At 42.9% G+C, this 19,253-nt stretch overlaps 1 protein-coding gene across 1 annotated transcript in view; it reads right to left on the bottom strand.

Annotated features, from left to right (window-relative positions):
- The window catches only part of ITIH2 (inter-alpha-trypsin inhibitor heavy chain 2), an 88,817-nt gene that overhangs the window by 13,913 nt on the left and 55,651 nt on the right, over positions 1-19,253 (bottom strand). Inside the window, exons 13-15 of the mRNA XM_077264496.1 lie at positions 18,288-18,476; positions 17,697-17,836; positions 1,772-1,944 (exon numbers count right to left, since the gene is read on the bottom strand). Of these exons, the coding sequence (XP_077120611.1) occupies positions 1,772-1,944; positions 17,697-17,836; positions 18,288-18,476 (502 nt within the window). The remainder of the gene's footprint in view (positions 1-1,771; positions 1,945-17,696; positions 17,837-18,287; positions 18,477-19,253) is intronic.

Raw genomic sequence — 19,253 nt, 5'->3', positions numbered from 1 at the left:
TTTAAAGGAAGAGTTAAAATATTACTATACAGATATATAGTAGAAAACAACTGACAACTAGTGATGAGCGAGTTTACTCGTTGCTCTGGTTTTCCAGAGCACGCTCGGGTGACCTCCGAGTATTTGACTGCTCAGAGATTTATTTTTCATCCTGGCAGCTGAATGATTTACAGCTACTAGCCTGCTTGATTACGTGTGGGGATTCCCTAGCAACCAGGCAACCCCCACATGTACTTATGCTGGCTACTACCTGTAAATCATCCAGCTGCCACGATGAAAACTAAATCTCCGAGCAGTCAAATACTTGGAGGTCACCCGAGCATGCTCAGGAAAACCCGAGCAACGAGTACACTCGCTCATCACTACTGACAATCTTTCCATCTGTTTGCTTGGGTGTCGGTGTAACGGTGTAATGTAACATTCATGTTGTAGTAAGCGCTTTTCACTACATGCTTGTACCTATATATGATATAGGCTAACATATTACTGTTTCATTGGCTTTCTCTAACATTAGAAAGAGGTTTCTCATTTTTCAGGTGACAAGGATTAAGTAACAGAAAAGTGAGAGAAGACATTTTGTACATCAAAAATTAAGTCTGTGCTGAACAGAGTCTGGCGTGGCTGGATTATAGTAGGTAGTGACCCTTATTCTACCTCTAGGCTTTCAACCCTACCTAGCCCACTATGCCTCACACATGTTGAAGAGGTGTCCACTCCTTCACATTTCTATTTCCACTCTGGTGACAGCTACGTCCTTGGTCTTCAATCGACAAATATGAATTCATTCAAAAGAATCATTCGAGGGATACAAGCTAATTCTAGCTGCTTGTGACTCCATTGCAAGCCCCTTCATTTTTTTGTCAGATGTTCTCCTTTAAACAACTAGATTATAAAAGGAATGATCTAGGCAGGAAGGGTGAGTGGTGGAGGACCTGGGTGGTGCTGGTTTCCTATGTGCCTTTTCTATAATCCAGCTTTGCAGCCAGCAGTACTGATGCCATCACTAACATTTGCTGGTATTAAGTGTTATAGGTGGTGCAGAGATGTATATAAAAATGTCATTTTACTTTACAATTGTCACAATTGTCCATTTAAGTACTTAATTTTGCCTTTCAACCAGTTATGTACACACTTGCCTGCAATCCTGATTTTTTTTTTTAGGGATTGCCCTGCAAAGTGGAATGCAAACCATGCCCCAAAGCAGGTGTTTTGTGGGTGTTTCTGGTCATTAGGAACACTTCCCCAAACAATACTAGGGGTGGGGTCTGGTAATAAAAACTTGCAGGAAAAAGAAAAGCGCATATAGGGTCTTATCTCACGATTTACAAGTATCGTATTAGCAAAGAGCTGCTCACCTGATTGTAGTGTAATGAAAGCATGTATATGCCAGCTGCCGCAGATCCACGGGTCGACACGCGACCATAACAGGAATGTTATAAAGGAAGATTTGTGGATTATGTCCATGCTGCCAACCAATTCCAAGCCAGACGTAGTGAAGGAATTAATGGTGGTTTATTCATCGCGTTTCAGAGTCTATATGACTCCTTCTTCAGGTAATACCACATCAACATTACCACCATTAATTCCTTCACTACGTCTGGCATCGAATTGGTTGGCAGTGCGGACATAATCTACAAATCTTCCTTTATAACATTCCTAGGGTTGGGGTCTGAAATATGGTTAAACAGTCATACATAGACTGAAAGTCTTCAAGAATTACTGAAATATTATCCTGTTGCAAAGAAAATTAATGTAAATTAATTGTACTGACTTTGGCAGCAAGCTCCTTTGAGGGTATTTGGGGAGTCTGCCAACATTTTCTCCTTTCCATCTTCACTCTCAATCAACAAGGATGTAAAAGGGGTCACAAAATGGTGGGTTATGGACAACTGCATAATTCTTTTGGTTAGGTTTCGTTTAGCTTCAGCTGTGGTCGCCAAGTTCCTGCACAAAAAATGAGCATTGGTAAAAATAAGTTGTTTTTTTCCAAGGTCACACACAATTTAAGAGCTGAAAAATATTTTGTGGGATTTCAGATCTAGATTGTGTCTAGCACCTATGTTATAAGTCATCCTCAAGCTTATTTTTTTTTTATTTAACTGAATCTTTATTGAATTTCTCGAAAATAAAATTTAAGAGTGAAAAGAGAGTTAAAGAAAGTCAAAATATTAGCAAACAATACTACATAGTTTAATTTGATAATCAGCAACAATGCATGAACTCAGCACTGAAGAATTCATATCCTATAATTACATTTGAACATGAACAATGACAAACTAAGACAAGGCGATGACACAGAAAGAAGCGGGGAAGAAATTAAAGAAAACTTCTAATTCAACACCTAGTCCTAAAACTACTATTCATAACCATGTTAATTAACAGTTCTTTGCACCCAATATGTTTCCCAAAGAGTTCTTCAAAGTTCTCAATTGTGTTATTTAAAAAAGCACTCCTATCAAGGTTTTTCTCCTCTTAATATATTGCAATCATTATATTATATTGCACTGTGTCCTTACAATTGCTCATTTCATTTTGCCTTTCAACCCAACTAATTCTTCTCTTTTTTCTGCTCTATGTAGAAACAGGAAGAATCTTGTTTCTGCATAAATCATTCCCCTCTTCAATTCCTGACCCTGCTCCTCCCTCCTCCCCCCTGCCAGGGACTTTTGCAGTGACTCATGACTCATACAGAGAAGATTGACCTCCTGTTTCTACTTAGAGCTTAGAAGGATTCAGCTAGTCAGTTTTTAATCACTTGATGTCATAGACCTAATGAAAAACAGAAGAATTAACTGGGTAGAAAGGAAAAATGAGCAATTGTAAGTACACAATGCCATATAATATGATTACTACAATATAGTAAGAGGATAAAAACTTTGATGTGAGGAGTGCTTCTCTAACAGGGCTATGGGGTATTCTGTGCTTCGCACGTCTTGTATACCCATGTGTAACTCATTATTTGATGGCAGATGAGTCATCCACCACGTACACACTACCAGACATCTAGCAGCAGTGGTCATGTGTAGTAAAAGTTGTTGAATCTGAAACGGTGGGATTGGCTGAATAAAGTTTACAATCAAGGGGTATGTTAAGATAAAAATGAGAGCCTTAACAGATTCTCAAAAAGCCTTAAATACCTGCACAAGACCAGAATAAGTGAGGTAAACCCCCCTCAATGTAACCATGTCTCCAACACCATTTGGAAGTATTAAGGTTAAGTTTATGTAATAGGAAGGAGTTTGATACCAAGACATTGCTTATAATGACTTTCCCTATAGGTGAAGCATATGGAAGTCTCCATATTCCTTGCCAAGTACTAAGCGAGAGGTATCCCCCTAGAAAACTTTCACATTTACTCATGTATGAGTTTTTTAGGTGATCGTCTATATATTGTCTATATAGGGGATTAAGTAAAATCCCTCGTTTCACCTATGCTTTTTCCAAAAGGGGGCGAAATGGCATAGTCGGGGGTGATGACACGCTATACCCTCAGCACAAGGCACTAAGCACTTTGTAAGTACATATAATTATATTGTTTGGTTTGACTTATCTCCTTACCATTTCCCTATTGTAAGGAGCACTATAATGGAAAGGCTAAAATAGGTGACTCTAGTAGGACTAGTGCACCCACTATCTACACCTCCTGCTTACATTCACCTGACCTCTTGACTTAAGACAAATGCACTGCATGTCTGATATTCTATGAATAGTCTCCTTGAAACCAAATATATTTTCTTTTGCCTTCTGAGATAAGATACCACACATTTTTGTTATGTATTATTTCTAGGTTAGCGCACCATTGTTGATATACTAATATATTAATATTCTATCTGCTTGAAATTTTATTGTAACATTTTTTTAAACATAATTCATTAAAATCTAATTTTTTAGCAATATCTTTTTGCAATATAGACCCCTTTCTCCTTAAGATTTACATATTAAGGGGATGTGATAAGAAATGTAATCATGGAGGTATCTTTCCTCTAATAAACTTTCTCATGGACTGTGCTTTAGGAAAGTTGCAAACAAGTCTAAAAGTTTAGTAATTTTGACTGCTGAAATTCCCCCAAACATATATAGAGTAAGACTGTTCCATTTATTAAGTAATCATTTGAGTTCATTAAATAACAGGATAATTATGATGATATATCGATTTATAACTGGAAGCCAGTTGAACCCCCAAATATTTCAGATAGGCATCTTTCCACCTATAGTTATAGTTTTCTATTAACAAGTGTAATTATGTGTTAGAGACATTGAGAATGAAGGCTTCTGTTTTTCTATTGTTAACCTTATAGTCTAACAGATAACTAAATAGTCCTAAGAGAGAATGTAGATTAGAAAGGTAATATGTAATTGCTTTACTGTCCATAAAACATAATCTCCGAATAAAGACAGTTTAAATTCCTTGTCTGTGAATATTTGGATTTGGATTGAGGCGTATGGCAGTGGCGAGGGGCTCTATACACATTGCACAAAGCAAAGGTGATGAAGGACAGCCCTGGGGGGTACCTTTATGAATTTGAAAGGGTTGAGTTAACCCCTTCATGACCCAGCCTATTTTGGCCTTAATGACCTTGCCGTTATTTGAAATTCTGACCAGTGTCCCTTTATGAGGTAATAACTCAGGAACGCTTCAACAGATCCTAGCGATTCTGAGATTGTTTTTTCGTGACATATTGGGCTTCATGTTAGTGGTAAATTTAGGTCGATAATTTCTGAGTTTATTTGTGAAAAAAACGGAAATTTGGCAAAAAATTTGAAAATTTCGCAATTTTCACATTTTGAATTTTTATTCTGTTAAACCAGAGAGTTATGTGACACAAAATAGTTAATAAATAACGTTTCCCACATGTCTACTTTACATCAGCACAATTTTGGAAACAATTTTTTTTTTTGCTAGGAAGTTATAAGGGTTAAAATTTGACCAGTGATTTCTCATTTTTACAACAAAATTTACAAAACCATTTTTTTTAGGGACCACCTCACATTTGAAGTCATTTTGAGGGTTCTATATGGCTGAAAATACCCAAAAGTGACACCATTCTAAAAACTGCACCCCTCAAGGTGCTCAAAACCACATTCAAAAAGTTTATTAACCCTTCAGGTGTTTCACAGCAGCAGAAGCAACATGGAAGTAAAAAATGAACATTTAACTTTTTAGTCACAAAAATGATCTTTTAGCAACAATTTTTTTATTTTCCCAGCGGTAAAAGGAGAAACTGGACCACGGACGTTGTTGTCCAATTTGTCCTGAGTACGCTGATACCTCATATGTGGGGGTAAACCACTGTTTGGGCGCACGGCAGGGCTCGGAAGGGAAGGAGCGCCATTTGACTTTTTGAATGAAAAATTGGCTCCAATCTTTAGCGGACACCATGTCACGTTTGGAGAGCCCCCGTGTGCCTAAACATTGGAGCTCCCCCACAAGTGACCCCATTTTGGAAACTAGACCCCCCAAGGAACTTATCTAGAAGCATAGTGAGCACTTTAAACCCCCAGGTGCTTCACAAATTGATCCGTAAAAATGAAAAAGTACTTTTTTTTCACAAAAAAATTATTTTAGCCTCAATTTTTTCATTTTCACATGGGCAACAGGATAAAATGGATCCTAAATTTTGTTGGGCAATTTCTCCTGAGTACACCAATACCTCACATGTGGGGGTAAACCACTGTTTGGGCACATGGTAAGGCTTGGAAGGGAAGGAGCGCCATTTGACTTTTTGAATGAAAAATTATCTCCATCGTTAGCGGACACCATGTCGCGTTTGGAAAGCCCCTGTGTGCCTAAACATTGGAGCTCCTCCACAAGTGACCCCATTTTGGAAACTAGACCCCCCAAGGAACTCATCTAGAGGCATAGTGAGCACTTTAAACCCCCAGGTGCTTCACAAATTGATCCGCAAAAATGAAAAAGTACTTTTTTTTCACACAAAATTTCTTTTAGCCTCAATTCTTTCATTTTCACATGGGCAACAGGATAAAATGGATACTAAAATTTGTTGGGCAATTTCTCCTGAGTATGCCGATACCTCATATGTGGGGGTAAACCACTGTTTGGGTGCACGGCAAGGCTCGGAAGGGGAGGCGTGCCATTTGACTTTTTGAATGGAAAATTAGCTCCAATCGTTAGCGGACACCATGTCGCGTTTGGAGAGCCCCTGTGTGCCTAAACATTGGAGCTCCCCTACAAGTGACCCCATTTTGGAAACTAGACCCCCCAAGGAACTTATCTAGATGCATAGTGAGCACTTATAACCCCCAGGTGCTTCACAGAAGTTTATAACGCAGAGCCGTGAAAATAAAAAAATAATTTTTCTTTCCTCAAAAATGATTTTTAGCCCAGAATTTTTTATTTTCCCAAGGGTAATAGGAGAAATTGGACCCCAAATGTTGTTGTCCAGTTTGTCCTGAGTACGATGATACCCCATATGTGGGGGTAAACCACTGTTTGGGCGCACGGCAGGGCTCGGAAGGGAAGGCACGCCATTTGGCTTTTTGAATGGAAAATTAGCTCCAATCATTAGCGGACACCATGTCGCGTTTGGAGAGCCCCTGTGTGCCTAAACATTGGAGCTCCCGCACAAGTGACCCCATTTTGGAAACTAGACCTCCCAAGGAACTAATCTAGATGTGTGGTGAGCACTTTGAACCCCCAAATGCTTCACAGAAGTTTATAACGCAGAGCCGTGAAAATAAAAAATGTGTTTCCTTTCCTCAAAAATATTTTTTTAGCCCAGAATTTTTTTATTTTTGCAAGAGTAACAGGAGAAATTGGACCCCAAAAGTTGTTGTCCAGTTTCTCCTGAGTACGCTGATACCCCATATGTGGGGGTAAACCACTGTTTTGGCACACGTCGGGGTTCGGAAGGGAAGTAGTGACGTTTTGAAATGCAGACTTTGATGGAATGCTCTGCGGGCATCAGGTTGCGTTTGCAGAGCCCCTGATGTGCCTAAACAGTAGGAACTCCCCACAAGTGACTCCATTTTGGAAACTAGACCCCCAAGGGAACTTATCTAGATGTGTGGTGAGCACTTTGAACCCCCAAGTGCTTCACAGAAGTTTATAACGCAGAGCCGTGAAAATAATAAATGTGTTTCCTTTCCTCAAAAATATTTTTTTAGCCCAGAATTTTTTATTTTTGCAAGAGTAACAGGAGAAATTGGACCCCAAAAGTTGTTGTCCAGTTTCTCCTGAGTACACTGATACCCCATATGTGGGGGTAAACCACTGTTTGGGCACATGCCGGGGCTCGGAAGGGAAGTAGTGATGTTTTGGAATGCAGACTTTGATGGAATGGTCTGCGGGCATCATGTTACGTTTGCAGAGCCCCTGATATGCCTAAACAGTAGAAACCCCCCACAAGTGACCCCATTTTGGAAACTAGACCCCCCAAGGAACTTATCTAGATGTGTGGTGAGCACGTTCAACCCCCAAGTGCTTCACAGAAGTTTACAACGCAGAGCCGTGAAAATAAAAAATCATTTTTCTTTCCTCAAAAAAGATGTTTTAGCAAGCAATTTTTTATTTTCACAAGGGTAACAGGAGAATTTGGACCCCAATATTTGTTGCCCAGTTTGTTGTGAGTACGCTGATACCCCATATGTGGGGGTAAACCACTGTTTGGGCGCACGTCAGGGCTCGGAAGGGAAGTAGTGACATTTGAAATGCAGACTTTGATGGAATGGTCTGCGGGCGTCACATTGCATTTGCAGAGCCCCTGATGTGCCTAAACAGTAGAAACCCCCCACAAGTGACCCCATTTTGGAAACTAGACCCCCGAAGGAACTTATCTAGATGTGTGGTGAGCACTTTCAACCCCCAAGTGCTTCACAGAAGTTTATAACGCAGAGCCGTGAAAATAAAAAATAATTGTTCTTTCCTCAAAAATTATGTTTTAGCAAGTAATTTTTTATTTTTGCAAGGGTAACAGGAGAAATTGGACCCCAACAGTTGTTGCCCAGTTTGTCCTGAGTACGCTGGTACCCCAAATGTGGGGGTAAACCACTGTTTGGGCGCACGTCGGGGCTTGGAAGGGCGGGAGCACCATTTGACTTTTTGAACGCAAGATTGGCTGGAATCAATGGTGGCGCCATGTTGCGTTTGGAGACCCCTGATGTGCCTAAACAGTGGAAACCCCTCAATTCTAACTTCAACACTAACCCCAACACACCCCTAATCCTAATCCCAACTGTAGCCATAACCCTAATCACAACCCTAACCCCAACACACCCCTAACCACAACCCTAACCGCAACACACCCGTAACCCTAATTCCAACCCTAATCCTAACCCTAATCCCAACCGTAACCCTAATCCCAACCCTAACCACAACTGTAACCCCAACACACCCCTAACCCTATCCGTAACCCTAACCACAAGCCTAATCTTAACTGTTGTGAAATTGGATTTTGGGCTCCCCCGGTGGCCACTGGTGGAATTGAACTTGTGTGCATCATCCCCTCTGTTCACCTGTTCCCATCAGGATGTGGGAGTCGCTATTTAACCTTGCTCCTCTGTCACTTCCATGCCGGTCAATATTGTAATCAGAAGCCTTTCTGTGCATGTTCCTGCTACCAGACAACTTCCAGCTAAGTCGGACTTTTGTCCTTGTTTGTTTTTTGCATTTTGTTCCAGTTCACAGCTGCAGTTTCGTTTCTGTGTCTGGAAAGCTCTTGTGATCTGAAATTGCCACTCTGATGTTATGAGTTAATACTAGAGTCTTAAAGTAATTTCAGGATGGTGTATTGATAGGGTTTTCAGCTGACCATGAAAGTACCCTTTCTGTCTTCCTGCTATCTAGTAAGCGGACCTCGATTTTGCTAAACCTATTTTCATACTACGTTTGTCATTTTCATCTTAAATCACCGCCAATATATGTGGGGGCCTCTGTCTGCCTTTCGGGGAAATTTCTCTAGAGGTGAGCCAGGACTATATTTTCCTCTGCCAGGATTAGTTAGTCCTCCGGCCGGCGCTGGGCGTCTAGGGATAAAACGCAGGCTACGCTACCCGGCTACTGTTAGTTGTGCGGCAGGTTTAGTTCATGGTCAGTTTAAGTTTCCATCCTTCCAAGAGCTAGTTCCTATGTATGCTGGGCTATGTTCTCTTGCCATTGAGAACCATAACAGTTTGACCGGCCCGCAAAGGGTTAAATTAATTGGCAGAGAAAGGAGAGAAAAAAGAAGTCTGCTGAAAAATTTTTTTTTTTTTTTTTTCCTTCACTTCTGAGTGTGCTTTCAATTGAATCACTTGCAAGTCTGCCTATATTGCAGCCTTCCTCTCTCTCTCTCCTTCTAATCCTGGAATGGCTCTGTGTTCACCTGTTTAAAATGGATATTCAGAGTTTAGCTGCAGGTTTGAATAATCTCACCACGAAAGTTCAAAATTTACAAGATTTTGTTGTTCATGTTCCTATATCTGAACCTAGAATTCCTTTGCCTGAATTTTTCTCGGGGAATAGATCTTGCTTTCAAAATTTCAAAAATAATTGCAAGTTGTTTTTGTCCCTGAAATCTCGCTCTGCTGGAGATCCTGCTCAGCAGGTCAGGATTGTGATTTCCTTGCTCCGGGGCGACCCTCAAGATTGGGCTTTTGCATTGGCTCCAGGGGATCCTGCGTTGCTCAATGTGGATGCGTTTTTTCTGGCCTTGGGGTTGCTTTATGAGGAACCTCATTTAGAGCTTCAGGCGGAAAAAGCCTTGATGTCCCTATCTCAGGGGCAAGATGAAGTTGAAATATACTGCCAAAAATTCCGTAAATGGTCTGTGCTTACTCAGTGGAATGAGTGCGCCCTGGCGGCGAATTTCAGAGAGGGTCTCTCTGATGCCGTTAAGGATGTTATGGTGGGGTTCCCTGTGCCTGCGGGTCTGAATGAGTCCATGACAATGGCTATCCAGATCGATAGACGTCTGCGGGAGCGCAAACCTGTGCACCATTTGGCGGTGTCTACTGAGAAGACGCCAGAGAATATGCAATGTGATAGAATTCTGTCCAGAAGCGAACGGCAGAATTTTAGACGAAAAAATGGGTTGTGCTTTTATTGTGGTGATTCAACTCATGTTATATCAGCATGCTCTAAGCGTACTAAGAAGCTTGATAAGTCAGTTTCAATTGGCACTTTTCAGTCTAAGTTTATTCTATCTGTGACCCTGATTTGTTCTTTATCATCTATTACCGCGGATGCCTATGTCGACTCTGGCGCCGCTTTGAGTCTTATGGATTGGTCCTTTGCCAAACGCTGTGGGTATGATTTAGAGCCTCTTGAAACTCCTATACCTCTGAAGGGGATTGACTCCACCCCATTGGCTAGTAATAAACCACAATACTGGACACAAGTAACTATGCGAATTAATCCGGATCATCAGGAGATTATTCGCTTTCTTGTGCTGTATAATCTACATGATGTGTTGGTGCTTGGATTGCCATGGCTGCAATCTCATAACCCAGTCCTCGACTGGAACGCTATGTCTGTGTTAAGCTGGGGATGTAAGGGGATGCATGGGGACGTACCTTTGGTTTCCATTTCGTCATCTATTCCCTCTGAGATTCCTGAATTCTTGTCTGACTATCGTGACGTTTTTGAAGAACCTAAGCTTGGTTCATTACCTCCGCACCGGGAGTGCGATTGTGCCATAGATTTGATTCCGGGTAGTAAATACCCTAAGGGTCGTTTATTTAATCTGTCTGTGCCTGAACATGCTGCTATGCGAGAATATATAAAGGAGTCCTTGGAAAAGGGACATATTCGTCCTTCGTCATCTCCCTTAGGAGCCGGTTTTTTCTTTGTGTCTAAGAAAGATGGCTCTTTGAGGCCGTGTATTGATTATCGGCTTTTGAATAAAATCACGGTTAAATATCAATATCCGTTGCCACTGCTGACTGATTTGTTTGCTCGCATAAAGGGGGCCAAGTGGTTCTCTAAGATAGATCTCCGTGGGGCGTATAATTTGGTGCGAATTAAGCAGGGGGATGAGTGGAAAACCGCATTTAATACGCCCGAGGGCCACTTTGAGTATTTGGTGATGCCTTTTGGCCTTTCAAATGCCCCTTCAGTCTTTCAGTCCTTTATGCATGACATTTTCCGTGATTATTTGGATAAATTTATGATCGTGTATCTGGATGATATTCTGATTTTTTCGGATGACTGGGACTCTCATGTCCAGCAGGTCAGGAGGGTTTTTCAGGTTTTGCGGTCTAATTCCTTGTGTGTGAAGGGTTCTAAGTGCGTTTTTGGGGTTCAAAAGATTTCCTTCTTGGGATACATTTTTTCCCCCTCTTCCATCGAGATGGATCCTGTCAAGGTTCGGGCTATTTGTGATTGGACGCAACCCTCTTCTCTTAAGAGTCTTCAGAAATTTTTGGGCTTTGCTAACTTTTATCGTCGATTTATTGCTGGTTTTTCTGATGTTGTTAAACCATTGACTGATTTGACTAAGAAGGGTGCTGATGTTGCTGATTGGTCCCCTGCTGCTGTGGAGGCCTTTCGGGAGCTTAAGCGCCGCTTTTCTTCCGCCCCTGTGTTGCGTCAGCCTGATGTTGCTCTTCCTTTTCAGGTTGAGGTCGACGCTTCTGAAATCGGAGCTGGGGCGGTTTTGTCGCAAAGAAGTTCCGACTGCTCCGTGATGAAACCTTGTGCTTTTTTTTCTCGTAAATTTTCGCCCGCCGAGCGGAATTATGATATTGGGAATCGGGAGCTTTTGGCCATGAAGTGGGCTTTTGAGGAGTGGCGTCATTGGCTTGAGGGGGCTAGACATCAGGTGGTGGTATTGACCGACCACAAAAATTTAATTTATCTTGAGTCCGCCAGACGCCTGAATCCTAGACAGGCGCGCTGGTCGTTGTTTTTCTCTCGGTTTAATTTTGTGGTGTCATACCTACCGGGTTCTAAGAATGTTAAGGCTGATGCCCTTTCTAGGAGTTTTGAGCCTGACTCCCCTGGTAATTCTGAACCTACAGGTATCCTTAAGGATGGAGTGATATTGTCTGCCGTTTCTCCAGACCTGCGGCGGGCCTTGCAGGATTTTCAGGCGGATAGACCTGATCGTTGCCCACCTGGTAGACTGTTTGTTCCTGATGATTGGACCAGTAAAGTCATTTCTGAGGTTCATTCTTCTGCGTTGGCAGGTCATCCTGGAATCTTTGGTACCAGGGATTTGGTGGCAAGGTCCTTCTGGTGGCCTTCCCTGTCACGAGATGTACGAGGCTTTGTGCAGTCTTGTGACGTTTGTGCTCGGGCCAAGCCTTGTTGTTCTCGGGCTAGTGGATTGTTGTTGCCCTTGCCTATCCCGAAGAGGCCTTGGACGCACATCTCGATGGATTTTATTTCGGATCTTCCTGTTTCTCAGAAGATGTCTGTCATCTGGGTGGTGTGTGACCGTTTCTCTAAGATGGTCCATTTGGTTCCCCTGCCTAAGTTGCCTTCTTCTTCCGAGTTGGTTCCTCTGTTTTTTCAAAATGTGGTTCGTTTGCATGGTATTCCGGAGAATATCGTTTCTGACAGAGGAACCCAATTCGTGTCTAGATTTTGGCGGGCATTCTGTGCTAGGATGGGCATAGATTTGTCTTTCTCGTCTGCTTTCCATCCTCAGACTAATGGCCAGACCGAGCGGACGAATCAGACTTTGGAGACATATTTGAGGTGTTTTGTGTCTGCAGATCAGGATGATTGGGTTGCTTTTTTGCCTTTAGCGGAGTTTGCCCTCAATAATCGGGCCAGCTCTGCCACCTTGGTGTCTCCTTTTTTCTGTAATTCGGGGTTTCATCCTCGATTTTCCTCCGGTCAGGTGGAATCTTCGGATTGTCCTGGAGTGGATGCTGTGGTGGAGAGGTTGCATCAGATTTGGGGGCAGGTGGTGGACAATTTGAAGTTGTCCCAGGAGAAGACTCAGCTTTTTGCCAACCGCCGGCGTCGGGTTGGTCCTCGGCTTTGTGTCGGGGACTTGGTGTGGTTGTCTTCTCGTTTTGTCCCTATGAGGGTTTCTTCTCCTAAGTTTAAGCCTCGGTTCATCGGCCCGTACAAGATATTGGAGATTCTTAACCCTGTGTCCTTCCGTTTGGACCTCCCTGCATCTTTTTCTATTCATAATGTTTTTCATCGGTCATTGTTGCGCAGGTATGAGGTACCGGTTGTGCCTTCCGTTGAGCCTCCTGCTCCGGTGTTGGTTGAGGGCGAGTTGGAGTACGTTGTGGAAAAAATCTTGGACTCCCGTGTTTCCAGACGGAAACTCCAGTATCTGGTCAAATGGAAGGGATACGGTCAGGAGGATAATTCTTGGGTGACTGCCTCTGATGTTCATGCCTCCGATCTGGTCCGTGCCTTTCATAGGGCTCATCCTGATCGCCCTGGTGGTTCTGGTGAGGGTTCGGTGCCCCCTCCTTGAGGGGGGGGTACTGTTGTGAAATTGGATTTTGGGCTCCCCCGGTGGCCACTGGTGGAATTGAACTTGTGTGCATCATCCCCTCTGTTCACCTGTTCCCATCAGGATGTGGGAGTCGCTATTTAACCTTGCTCCTCTGTCACTTCCATGCCGGTCAACATTGTAATCAGAAGCCTTTCTGTGCATGTTCCTGCTACCAGACAACTTCCAGCTAAGTCGGACTTTTGTCCTTGTTTGTTTTTTGCATTTTGTTCCAGTTCACAGCTGCAGTTTCGTTTCTGTGTCTGGAAAGCTCTTGTGATCTGAAATTGCCACTCTGATGTTATGAGTTAATACTAGAGTCTTAAAGTAATTTCAGGATGGTGTATTGATAGGGTTTTCAGCTGACCATGAAAGTACCCTTTCTGTCTTCCTGCTATCTAGTAAGCGGACCTCGATTTTGCTAAACCTATTTTCATACTACGTTTGTCATTTTCATCTTAAATCACCGCCAATATATGTGGGGGCCTCTGTCTGCCTTTCGGGGAAATTTCTCTAGAGGTGAGCCAGGACTATATTTTCCTCTGCCAGGATTAGTTAGTCCTCCGGCCGGCGCTGGGCGTCTAGGGATAAAACGCAGGCTACGCTACCCGGCTACTGTTAGTTGTGCGGCAGGTTTAGTTCATGGTCAGTTTAAGTTTCCATCCTTCCAAGAGCTAGTTCCTATGTATGCTGGGCTATGTTCTCTTGCCATTGAGAACCATAACACTTAACCCTATTTCAAACCCTAGCCCTAATTCCAACCCTAACTCTAATTCCAACCCTAACCCTAAGGCTATGTGCCCACGTTGCGGATTCGTGTAAGATTTTTCCGCACGATTTTTGAAAAATCTGCAGGTAAAAGGCACTGCGTTTTACCTGCGGATTTACAGCAGATTTCCAGTGTTTTTTTGTGCGGATTTCACCTGCGGATTCCTATTGAGGAACAGGTGTAAAACGCTGCGGAATCCGCACAAAGAATTGACATGCTGCGGAAAATACAACGCAGCGTTTCTGCACGGAATTTTCCGCACCATGGGCACAGCGGATTTGGTTTTCCTTAGGTGTACATGGTACTGTAAACCTGATGGAAAACTGCTTCGAATTCGCAGCGGCCAATCCGCTGCGGATCTGCGGCCAATCCGCTGCGGATCCGCGGCCAATCCGCTGCCGATCCGCTGCGGATCCGCGGCCAATCCGCTGCGGATCCGCTGCGGATCCGCGGCCGATCCGCTGCGGATCCGCTGCCAATCCGCTGCCGATCCGCTGCGGATCCGCGGCCAATCCGCTGCGGATCCGCGGCCAATCCGCTGCGGATCCGCTGCGGATCCGCGGCCGATCCGCTGCGGATCCGCTGCCGATCCGCTGCGGATCCGCGGCCGATCCGCTGCCGATCCGCGGCCGATCCGCTGCGGATCCGCTGCCGATCTGCTGCGGATCCGCGGCCGATCCGCTGCCGATCCGCTGCCGATCCGCTGCGGATCCGCGGCCCATCCGCTGCGGATCCGCTGCCGATCCGCTGCGGATCCGCGGCCGATCCGCTGCGGATCCGCGGCCGATCCACTGCGGATCCGCGGCCGATCCGCTCTGTGTGCACATGCCATAACCCTACCCCTAACCCTACCCGTAACCCTAACCCTACCCCTAACCCTACCCCTAGTTCTAACCCTAGTTCTAACCCTAACCCTAGTGGAAAAAAAAAAAAAAAATTTCTTTATTTTATTATTGTCCCTATGGGGGTGATAAAGGGGGGGGGGGTTATTTATTATTTTTTTTATTTTGATCGCTGTGGTAGAACCTACCACAGCGATCAAAATGTACTTGTAAGGAATATTCTGTATAGGTGAAACATAAATATATACTGATAAGAAGACGTTTTCCGGGGATTCCAAAGGTGGCTGGCCACAATGCCCGCGCAGGCGCAGTGTGCAAGCCTGGCTGGGACATCAGACGGCCAGAGCTTACTGCGTCTGCGCAGGACACCAGTACACAGCGCAGGCGCCGGTTTTGAAACGATAACAGCGCTGAGGGGGCGGCGCCGAAATCGCCTGAAGATTGGAGTGACGGCAGAGGAGCTGGCCAAGCTGGGGAGTGAGGACCCGCCTCCCTGGCTAGAGACAGGAATTGTGGCTAAGTATAAAAACGCTTTATTTGGGGTATACTTGAACCTAAAACTAAAAGAGCCACCTTGTAAGACTGCAGCATTACTGCTGCACAAGGTGGCTCTTTTAGTTTATAACGGCTGGAGGGGGGTGACAGTGGCCCTTTAATGGTTGCAGTAAAGCCTATTTTTTTGAATTGCCCAAATACAACTCAAATGAAAAAATAAAGGGAACCTGTCACCATGTTTTTCCCATATAAAGTAAGGCCAGCACCTGTAAAGCTGTATACAATTCCCCAATGCGCTCTTTATATATATATATATATATATATATATATATATATATATACATATATATATTAAACCCACAAAGGAGATTTTGCACAAGAAAAGGATAAAGGTATCAAATAGTCATCTTTATTGAAATATAACAAACCAACAAAAAAGTAAAAGGAATGCTATGAAGGTGACGCTGCACCATAGCCGCAGGACAGAGGAAATACTAAGTGAACTTAGATGATAACAATCATAAAAAGAAGCATATGTGCTGATGTAACACGAGAATATAAAGAGCTCGGCTGGTACAAAATATCCAGTTCAGCACACACACATTAAATATAAGGAAATAACTTACAGAAATAAAGCATAAATACCTCCGACCTGCGGCGCCACCCCTACGCGCGTTTCGGCGTGCGTGCCTTCTTCCGGGGGAGTCATATATGTATGTCAGAATCTGTGTATTGCTTATCAGCATCAGTTGATATATATATAAAAGGAGCTTTTATTATAGTCGCCTGTGGCACAGTCTGGTACAATGGTCGTCGCTATTCTTGATCCGGCGCCTCTTCTCTTCTTGCAATCGCCGTTCTCCTCATCTGCTTCATGTGGATTACGCATTCTACGCCATCCACATAATGTCCTCTGCTCGCACTTCTGAGCAAAGTATTGTAGTGCGCATGTGCCAGCATTCTTTGGCTTTTAACATTTTAGAACTTTACTCTGTCTGTAGGACAAAGAAGTACGTCTTCAGAGGAACGCGATGCAGAGGATACTGTGTGGATGATGTAGGACACATCATCCATGCGAAGGAAGAAGAGAGGAGGCGCCAGATGAAGAACTCGGACCCAACCGCCCTGTATGTGAGTACAATAAAAGCTATTTTTTTGTTTTATGGAGTGCGGATTGTGGACATACATACAGCATTGTAGAATGCTGTATATGAGGGTGGACACATGCTGCCTCTACTTTATATGGATGTCCAATCACCTCCGGGCTTCCTACTTGCTGGGGAACAGTGTGCGCCTTAAATATTGACCATTCAGGTCAGCAGTGCTTCTTTTACTAGGAAACTTGTTATAGCTGATAAACTGTAGAGGTGATCGGAAACATAGGCAAAGAGCAGTGCACAACAGATATAAAGATCCCTCTGTTCTTGAGAAAAGAGAGCAATTTAATAAGAAGTTTGGTTTTACAAGCACTTTTCAATTGTATCCATTCAGGAGGTTTAGATAACCCTTTTAAAGGGTTTTTCCTAGAACTTTGTAATGGCTGTATCTGATCATACCACATCTCCTGGGCAGGGGAGAATGCACAAGAGTATACAGACAGGGCAGCAGGGGATCACAGCTGATTATTTTCCTGAGGTAAAATGTTGTCCAGTCTGTATACTCTCTTATGTGTACTCCCATGTCCAGGAGCTGTGGTATGATCAGACCAAGTTCTTGTACGGTCAGACACGGCCATTACACAGTACACAGTAGGGGCACATTTATAAGATTATCTCAGCACAGGAACATTTTATTTATACACATCCAATTGTGGAAATTATTATTCCAAGATCTATTGATTAAAATGTACTTTTTTTGTGGACAATCCCTGTAAACAGATCTGAAGTTGTCTTCAGGACTGAGGGAAATAGCCAAGTAGATGGTGCCGCTATTTCCGACATTCCCATAGACAATGAATGAAGCAGAAGCTGAGCATGAGCATCTCCACTACATTGAAGATGGAGCTCTGGGAATGGGAGTGATTGAAAGGGGTCTGTATATTATATTGTTCAGCTATTTTTATTTCAATGTAAAGGCCTGACATATACAATATTGTGACTGGGGCACTTTTATGTGCTTGGCCATCTGCATATGAATGGATTAAACTGAACGACGATTCATTCATAAAGTATAGGATAATGTTATTGTCCTCACCTCTCAGCTAGTAGCTGGTTAATGGTTAGCTGGGCCCAATATTGCTTGGCGAAATCTGGAAATGCATGTTTACTTTGGGCAAAGAAGTCATTCAGTGCTTCAATTTCCGAAATGGTTTCTAGCAGGAAGTTAACGTCATCCTGAATAAAAATATTTTATACATAATAAGATTAAAAAAAAAATCATTCCATTCCAATATTGTTAAAGGTTTTTTTTAATATCTTCCCTAAAAACTAAAATAAGTAATAAAGAACAGCTATGAAATCTCTCAATGATTATGACTGAGATAGCCAAAAACCTCTATGGAACAGATGCAGTATATGCTAACAGACTTGTTGCCGTCACTTTCCATCACAAAGGCTTCCTGTATATTGTGCTAGAAACATTGTTCATGATGAGGGTCAGTGGCTGACTATGGAACTATATGGCTAAAGTAGCATACATCTGGGCCTTAAGTCCAGGATATACACACTGAATAATAGAGCAAAGCATAATAAATACCTTATTGTCAATAAATACGGCAGTATACGTTATTTATTTAAAAATAATGTATGTATTTTGCAAGAAATCCCCAAAAGTTATTAGACTTACAGCAGATGTTGCGGTGATGAAGCTTTCTATGGGTGTTTTCTTTTCAGGGTCAACTTTACCAGCTACAACAATTTCATCACCTCCAAAATAATGGTGGAAACGGTTATTCGTCATATCAGAGACTCCATTTGACGGGTACTCAAACACAATGTCTTTGAGAAGAGGTGTGGATACCTTCTTATAAAATTCCTGGAAAACAAGATCAAATTAGAGTAACTTGTGCTGATATATATGGAGAAATATGTATTTTCTAAGTAAATATATTTCTGAAGGTGCTATAGACATGAAATTCTCACCAGATGTCAGTAACAGCCCACAACTCATCCAATCCACACAGGCAAAGAAATCAAACCGTACACGTCCATAAACTAAGTCTTGTGTAATAATGTGAAATGACACAGGGAAAAAGTATTGAACACATGAAGAAAGAAAGGTGCATGAAAAATCTTCACACCAGCTGCAATCTAAGAGTAATTAGAAAGCAATCCTACCACTTAGTAAAAAATATCAGCTGGTTCAACTGCTGGCAAACAAAAAGGTGTCTCATTACCAAGGTACCACGCAAGAAACATCTCACGATGGGTAAAACCAGTTAGCTGTTTCAAGACCTTCGCAACCTTCTTGGTGCAAAACATACTGATAGCATGTTCAAGAGCGTTATGTTTGCCCAACAACATTTAGACACGCCTGTGACATACTAGGAGAACATAGTTTGGTCTGATGAGACCAAAATCAAACTCTTTTGAGGCCATAATGCACACCATGTTTGGAGGCCAAAAGGCACTGGATATCACCCAAAACACCATACCAACAGTAACATTTAGAGGGGGACATCATTGTGTGGGGTTTTATTTTCAGCATACAGCACTGACAAGCTCATGCAATTAAAGGAAAGATGAATGGACAAATGAACCTATACATTCTTGATAAAAAAAAATCTGCTGCCATCTACCAGGATGATGAAGA

The sequence above is a fragment of the Ranitomeya variabilis genome, chromosome 5 (assembly GCF_051348905.1).
Source record: "Ranitomeya variabilis isolate aRanVar5 chromosome 5, aRanVar5.hap1, whole genome shotgun sequence".
In the NCBI taxonomy this organism is placed as follows: Eukaryota; Metazoa; Chordata; class Amphibia; order Anura; family Dendrobatidae; genus Ranitomeya; species Ranitomeya variabilis.
Note: the sequence above shows the minus strand (reverse complement) of the source record. Positions and strands in the feature narration are given on the sequence as shown.